At 48.2% G+C, this 8,040-nt stretch overlaps 1 protein-coding gene across 5 annotated transcripts in view; it reads left to right on the top strand.

Annotated features, from left to right (window-relative positions):
• TSC22D2 (TSC22 domain family member 2) overlaps nt 2,241-8,040 on the top strand; it is a 50,860-nt gene continuing 45,060 nt past the window's right edge. Inside the window, exon 1 of one of the 5 annotated variants that reach the window (XR_001918144.1) lies at nt 2,241-5,198. Coding sequence is in view for 3 of the 5 variants with exons in the window: in XM_018049054.1 (XP_017904543.1) it covers nt 3,256-5,198 (1,943 nt within the window). In the remaining 2 variants the exon portion in view is untranslated. The remainder of the gene's footprint in view (nt 5,199-8,040) is intronic. The other 4 variants (XR_001918143.1, XM_018049054.1, XM_018049048.1 and 1 more) reach the window with 4 other exon arrangements.

The following is an 8,040-nucleotide window of genomic DNA, read 5'->3' as shown; positions in this document are numbered from 1 at the left end:
TCTTAGGGCTCTAAAATCACTGTAGATGGTGACTGAAGCCATGAAATTAAAAGACGCTTACTCCTTGGCAGGAAAGTTAAGACCAACCTAGATAGCATATTCAAAAGCAGAGACATTACTTTGCCAACAAAGGTCCGTCTAGTCAAGGCTATGGTTTTTCCAGTGGTCATGTATGGATGTGAGAGTTGGACTATAAAGAAAGCTGAGTGCCGAAGAACTGATGCTTTTGAACTGTGGTGTTAGAGAAGATTCTTGAGAGTCCCTTGGACTATAAGGAGATCCAACCAGTCCATCCTAAAGCAGATCAGTTCTGAGTGTTCATTGAAAGGACTGATGTTGAAGCTGGAAATCCAATACTTTGGCCACCTGATGTGAAGAGCTGACTCACTGGAAAAAACCCTGACGCTGGGAAAGATTGAAGGCGACAGAGGATGAGATGGTGGGATGGCATCACCAACTCAATGGCCATGAGTCTGAGTAAGCTCTGGGAGTTGGTGATGGACAGGGAGGCCTGGCGTGCTGCAGTCCATGGGGTCGCAAAGGGTCGGACACGAATGAGCAACTGAACTGAAGTGATAGACATATGTATATATGAAGTTGCTGTAATAATATAACGTAATTGGACAAGCAGGCATACAATACTTACTTTTCCAAAAGCTGCACACATAATATCACCCATTGATCTTCACTTTTAACAATCTAGAAAATCAATCCAAAATGAAGTTTTTATAAACTCATATTTGATGTAACCAGTTGATCTAACTTATTGATGGAAAACTGTCTAACAATTACTGAAATTACAGATTTAGTAATGAAACATTCCATTAGCTATTTTTGCCACAATAGCAACATTATGTTACCCCTTGGTTCCTTTACTCTCTCCCACCCCCTTAAGAAGCAGGAATTTTATTACGTTGTCTTATTTCACATCCTGACCTCAGTCATTTGGTTTGAAATACACAATGTCTCCTAAAGTTTAATGACATAGACATATCCTTGTATATTATTTTCAACTAATGACCTAAACAGTTCTCTGAAATTTTAAATTATCAAAAGATCCTTTGGAATAAAAAATATTTCTATTCTTCAAAGATTAGAGAACTGAATACAATAATTACCTTGATTTATGTCAGTCATGATATGATTGCTAAAGCTGTAATAGATATTAAACTTTGAATTCCATCAAGACACTTTAGATTTTACCTAAACGATGTGTCAAAGAGCCACCTTCCTCTTTTTTTTTTCCAACTATTTAAAAGAATGACGTTACCATTTTCTTTTGCCAGAGAGTAACTAAATGATGGTAAATTCTCCAGTACTTGCATAGCTGCTTTCTGGACAGGAAAGAGTGCTTCCTAACTTGCTCAGATTGTTCACGGCCCAATCCAAACCATCTAACACTCTGGCTCTAACTAAGAGTTTCAGAATAAACAAAAGAAAGAACTACAACTATTTAACGCAGTAGGTTCTACATTTATGGAGCCCATAAGCTGATTTCATGCTGAAAGTAAAAACAGTCTCAAGATGTTTAAACGAACTCTTCGATGCTGGAATCACAACAAACTCAAGAAAATTAGGAATATGTTGGTAACCTCTAATCTTTTTTTAAACTGACCTCATCCTGGGCAAGTAACCATCTCCTGATGCCATTGTTGGACACTAAAATTTCTGGCTGAAAGATCCTTTTTCTGACTCAATCTGGCTTGCTATTCTTGGTTAATCCTCCCCGTTTCTCTCAACATTTCACTCTTCTGACTATAGAGGATAACATTCATTTGCAGGAAAGGCTTTTTATAAGTGATTCGGTTCCTCCAGCCGTCTCCCTCTTTATGCTAGCTAAATCCCCCAACCTCCATTCCTATCGCCTTCTTTCACTAAGATTTTGCTAAACATTAGACACAGCAAGCACATGACCTCCAGTTTCCAATGTCTCCGAATAAACCGATATAAAAACCTTCAATTGGCGCGGCTGTAAGTTTTCCTAGAGTTGGAATTTAAGAGTCTTTAGTTCTTCAACTCTTAAAGACCTACAGGGCAAATTTAAATTAAAAAAATTTTTTTAAATTAAAAAAAAAAACCGCTCCCCGTTTTTAACCTTTAGCCCCGCCCACTACCCCCCAGCCTCCACGCGAAACTGCAGGAAACCGGAGGGGGCGGGGTGGTGACGTCACGACGCCGGTGCGTCACGGAACGGCGGCGGCTGCGGCGCTGGCGGTGGCTGCGGCAGCGGCGGCATTTTAGTCGGCAGCGGCGGCGGCAGCGGGGCTGCTGCTCCTCCCAGCATCCCTGGCGCGGCCATTTCAGCCCCATCTTGGCCGAGGGGAGGGAGCTGCAGCCGCCGCTTCAGCAGTTTGAATTTCAGTTTCTACAGGGCCTGCGAACCGGGCGCATCGAGGAAGAGTCGAAGAAGCTACCGCAGCTACCTCACACAGCCGGCGCGCCGTCGCTTGCCGGCCTGCCGGCCGCCGCCCCTCACTCTCTCAGGAGCCGCGAGGGGAAGGCCGAGACCGCCGCCACCGCCCGCTCGCGGGGGTGGCTCCCCCTGTATAGGGGAGGACCGAGCCGGCTTTCCCCTCCCCCGGAGCAGGTTTCCGCCTGAGACAGTCGACATGTCCCTGGGACTGAGCTCCGGCTAGAGCCGGGGAGGGAGGGCCGCCCGCCCGCGCCGAAGCTCCGCCACCCGCCCGCGGCTCCTGGCTGAATCAGGAATCCCTGGCCCCGGACTCGCCACTCCTACTCTTGCTTCCCTCGGCGTCCGAGAGCCCGGAGCTGACGCCGGCACTGGTTCGAAGAGCCGGAGCGGGGCAGCACCGCCCCTCACGCCGCCGCCGCCTCCCCTTCGCCCTCCCACTCCCACCCCCAGCCTAGGCCTGTTGACCGCGCGGAGCTGGATTGACCACGGCGGCCCGAAGACGCGAGGAGGAAGCAGCCGACCCGCCCCTGGGATAGTGGTCTCGCCGCCACTGGGGGGATTGAATTGAGGCGCCGCGACTGCGGGAGGCGAGAAGGAAGGAGGAGCCGCCGCACGAGTGAGACGGGGGCAGAGCGGTAGAGACCGACTCGGATAAGGAAACGGGAGGAGGATGTCTCACGGAGCGACCGGCGCCCGGATCAGCCCGTGACTCTTACAGCGGCGGGCCTCAGACCCCAGCACGGACACGGACTTTGTCTTTGGGGGCCAGTGTTCTGCCCTTCCTGGTTTCCGGCAAGATCGCGGAGGAGCCGGGTGCTTCTGCCCTTCCAGCCTTCCTCACCATGTCCAAGATGCCGGCCAAGAAGAAGAGCTGCTTCCAGATCACCAGTGTCACCACGGCCCAGGTGGCTACTAGCATCACCGAGGACACCGAGAGCCTGGACGACCCGGATGAGTCACGCACGGAGGACGTTTCTTCCGAGATATTCGACGTTTCTCGGGCCACGGATTACGGCCCCGAGGAGGTCTGCGAGCGCAGCTCCTCCGAAGAGACACTCAACAATGTTGGGGATGCGGAGACTCCCGGAACCGTCTCCCCCAACCTTCTCCTGGACGGACAGCTGGCGGCCGCGACAGCCGCTCCGGCCAACGGAGGAGGAGCCGTTTCGGCCCGGAGCGTGGCCGGGGTGCTGGCCAGCACCCTGTCGCCGGCCGCCCCCTCAGCCCCCTCCTCGGGGGCCCCCGGCGCCCCCCCGGTCACAGGCCCGTCGGCCACGCCGGGAACTGCCGCCTCATCACAGCCCCCCACCGCTTGTAGTTCGCGTTTTCGCGTGATCAAGCTGGACCACGGCAGCGGGGAGCCTTATAGACGCGGCCGATGGACGTGTATGGAATACTATGAGCGGGATTCCGATAGCAGCGTCCTGACCCGGTCCGGGGATTGCATTAGGCACAGCAATACTTTTGACCAGACTGCGGAGCGGGACAGCGGCCTGGGCGCCACCGGAGGGTCGGTGGTGGTGGTGGTGGCCTCCATGCCAGGCGCGCACGGGCCCGACTCGGGAACTGACAGCTCCTTGACTGCTGTGTCACAGCTACCCCAGTCGGAGAAAATGAGCCAACCCGCCCCGGCCCCGCCGCAGAGTTTTGGCGTTGGGCAGCCGCAGCCGCCGCCTCCGCCCGTAGGTGGGGCTGTGGCTCCAAGCTCGGCTTCGTTGCCGCTGTTCCCGGGAGCCGCGGCCGCGCCGCCGCAGAGGTTGGCAGCCCCGCCGCCCAGCCAGGCCCAGGGCGCCGGGCCCCCGGGGCCCAACGGACAGGGCCTGCCACTGACGAATGTAACCCTGGCGCAGCCCGGCCTGGCCGTGGGCGCTGCCACCGCGCCCCCGCCCCAGCAGTTCGCGTATTCTCAGCCTCAGATGCCGCCGGGCCATCTGCTGCCCGTCCCGCCCGCCGGCCAGAGTGAGTACCTGCAGCCGCACGTGGCCGGCCTGCAGCCGCCCAGCCCGGCGCAGCCCTCTTCCGCGGGCGCGGCAGCTGGTCTCGCCGCGGCCGCCGGTCTCCCCGCGGGCACTGGCCAGAACGCCGCCTCCACTGGCGCGCAGATGATGGGTGCGCCCTCCTTGCCCGGAGAAGCGGTGGCCCCTGGGCCGGGCCCCGCGCCCGGAGGACCGGCCGCGCAGGGTCAGCCGGCCGGAGTGCCCCCGGCTACTGTGGGAGGCACGGCGCCATCGGGCCTGATTCCCGCCGGGGTCGGGCAGCCGCAGGCCGCGCCTCTGCCGCAGATGGGTGGCAGTGGCGCGCCGTCGGTCGTGCCCGGCGGCCCTCTCGCCGTGGTGCCCGGAGTTGCCAACGTGCCTGCAGCCGCGCCCGCTCCCAGCGTGCCTAGTGTGTCGACGACTTCTGTTACTATGCCAAATGTTCCCGCGCCCCTGGGCCAGGCGCCGCAGCTTTGCAGCCAGCCTCCGGTCAGCAGGAGCGGCAGCAGCATCCAGCACGTGGGGCTGCCCTTAGCGCCTGGCACAGCCAGTGCCCCGACGAGTCTACCGCAGTCTGACCTGAGCCAGTTTCAGACTCAGACCCAGCCTTTAGTCGGGCAAGTTGACGATACTAGAAGAAAATCAGAACCCCTACCTCAACCATCACTTTCTCTCATTGCTGAAAATAAGCCTGTTGTGAAGCCTCCTGTTGCAGATGCCCTGGCAAATCCCCTTCAATTAACACCTATGAACAGTCTCGCCACCTCTGTATTCAGCATAGCTATTCCTGTTGATGGTGATGAAGACAGGTATGGAAATCTTATTTGAAATATTTGATGGGAATGCTTGACCAAACGTTGTAGTTTAGGATGCAACTGTGGGAGATTCTTTTGTTTCTTTTTTCCAATTTGAGGACCTTAACATTTCTAAATATAAAAGGTAGTTTGTATTTAATAAAATTGATTTATCGGTTCTTGAAAAGACATTCGTTTTAGATTACTGATGTAAAAATGATAGAATTGATGTCATAGCTGTTTATAAGCACCAAAGTGGATAGGAATGCAACATTGTTGATTCGAAAGGGTGGATATTAGTTTAATCTTCTCGATTTGTAAGTGATAGCTAGTAGGTTATGCCCCGTACGATTGTCCCTTTATTAGATGTCGATCACACTTGAACACTTAATGGGAGAGTGTTTTGTCAGTGTGAGTTCTGAGACTGAGACATAAAATGAGTTAAGACTTGCCCATTCTGTAAAACCAGGAGGCCCTGTAATAGAGAAAGAACCATGTAAGGTATCTCTAGTGTATCTGGAAAGGGTGGAGAGATAATGATGAAATGTCAAATTTGGCTTTGGAGATCCTGTCTTCAGCCCTTTAATAAAAGAGGACAGGTCAGGAGGCTTCCTAATGACTTCTTTTAAGATGCTTTTTTTTTTTTTTTAAGGCAGAAAGTGTATTGGAAAGATGTTCTTATTTTCCATCAATCTTTTTACTGTAGAAAGGGGAGATGTGAGACTCTGACAGAAGGGAAAGCTGTAGTTCTTAAAAATTAGAGTGATTTTATAGTAAAAATATGAATGTTAACAACTGGTTCCCTCTGTTTAGGGGGGATGCTTTTTAAACAGTTCAAGGACAGATTGGTGTATTGCCATACCAAGTCCACTACAGTTGATGTTTGGTTATGATTTAATAAGGATTTTAAGTGGTTTTGAGGAAATGTCACATGAAATTTTGACTTAGTATATATAATGCAAATTTTAAAAAACTAGCTTATTACCAAAAATTACTTTTCAAAATCACAAAGTTTCAGGTACTTCACAGTTAGAAATTTATTTTCTCGGGTTTCTGTTTTGAGAAAGGTTTAATTTTACGTGTGGTAAAGGATCAGAAGTACCTTTATAGATTTCTGATTAACTAGAATACGTGAGACCTGTTAAAACTTTTTCTTCTAATTTTCTTCTGAGTTTCTTCACATTCTTTTCATTTTTAATTACCCTTGTATTTTTGTTACATACTTCTGTGGGTTTGAAATGCTCACTGAAATTCATCCTCTCTTCAAAGTTCATCTTTTTTTATAGGAGATTTGCTTGTGGGGTGTCTGTCTTTTGAGAACCCTTAGAGAATACCACATGTCCATAAGTGAGCTCAACTAGTCACTGAGAAATTTTATGTGGATGGGACTACCAAATAAAGACTGATTCCACAAGCCACTCAGAAAAATCCTTCTCTACATTTTCTGCCATATTTCACTTTTCACACATTGGTGCACACCTGAAATGCCACTTGAGTTTATTTGTTCACCTTTGGTAATAATCAGCAGGCATCTTCCCTTTTCTAGCTGCCAGAAGCCAATTTTTTGATGGGTTGGTAAATAATCATTGCTTACCTCTCTGTTCGTGTTGTACATCCCTCCACCTCATATCTCTTCAAGAAATAATGACTGGTTTCTCAGCCCCTCAGCACCCCAAAAACACATGCACACCTGTGAATTGAATGTATTTTTCTCTCCTTCATACCTCTCAGTTTTTTTTCAGTTACATTTGCCAGAACTTTAATGTGATGATATGGTATGAAGCAGAGAGATCTGTTGATAAATGGGAACTCTGGGTTGTGACCTCAAAGATGCATTTATTTCTTCTCTTTATTAAAAGAGTTGGTAATTTCAAGAATCTTATTTCCAAACATATGACTATCTGAATTACAGATACTACTCTATCAGTATTCTTATCAATTTTAACAGTTAACCAGTTCTGGGGTTTTCCTGTGTGTATCCTCCTATTTTAAATGTGGCACTTCCCTCCCCCACCCAGTCTTTAAAGTCTTCATTGCTTATCAAATGTGCATTTCTAATTTTTGCTATAGTCTTCCATTGGTTTCTAATTTAACATGCCAGTTTCCAAGATGTAATCTTACACATTTGACTGTTTTGTCACTGGACCAACACACCTGGTGAAGGAATAAATCCATTAAGTAGAAATAGTTTTGGGGTCTTTTTAAATTTGTTTTTTAATGGAAAGCCTTTGTAAAAGAGAGCACATTTTAAAGGTGTATGCGTGAAATTAAATAACAGTTTTTCCAGTGGTATGTTTAAATTACTGAGATGAGTACTGTTGAGGAGATAGTACTAAAAAACTCACATTAAATATCTTTAATATGATTTTAAGTTGCCTTTAATTAAAATCTTCATACAGTTTTATTTGCAGTCATTCAGATGTAAACAAAATACTGGTGTGAGAGGTCTTGAGTAATTATTAATAGGTTGACAAATTTCAGATCCTTAAATATTTTTTTAAAAGATGTTTGCCTTTTAAAAAGCCGTTAAGATGTCAGTAAACACTCTATTTCTTTGAGAAAAGGAAGGAAAATGGAAGATAAAAAGATTCAGGTGGTTTAAGTTAATATATTAAACACTCTAGTAGATATTGGTTCTGTTACTTAATACAAGGATCTATATTGTCTCATTTTGAGACCATTTAATTTAAAGAATCAGACCTTATATACTATTCATATCTTTAAAGGGGCTGATGGTTTTGTATGCCAAGTAAGAAAAGTCTTGAAGTTCTCAGTTGACATTGCCTGTTGAGCTTATATTGTTAATTAGCATAACATTTTATATCATTCTAGCTTAATGGTCAGTTGTTGAGATTAT

This window comes from Capra hircus, chromosome 1, assembly GCF_001704415.2.
Source record: "Capra hircus breed San Clemente chromosome 1, ASM170441v1, whole genome shotgun sequence".
Taxonomy (NCBI): Eukaryota; Metazoa; Chordata; class Mammalia; order Artiodactyla; family Bovidae; genus Capra; species Capra hircus.
This window is presented reverse-complemented; position numbering and strand designations above follow the sequence as displayed.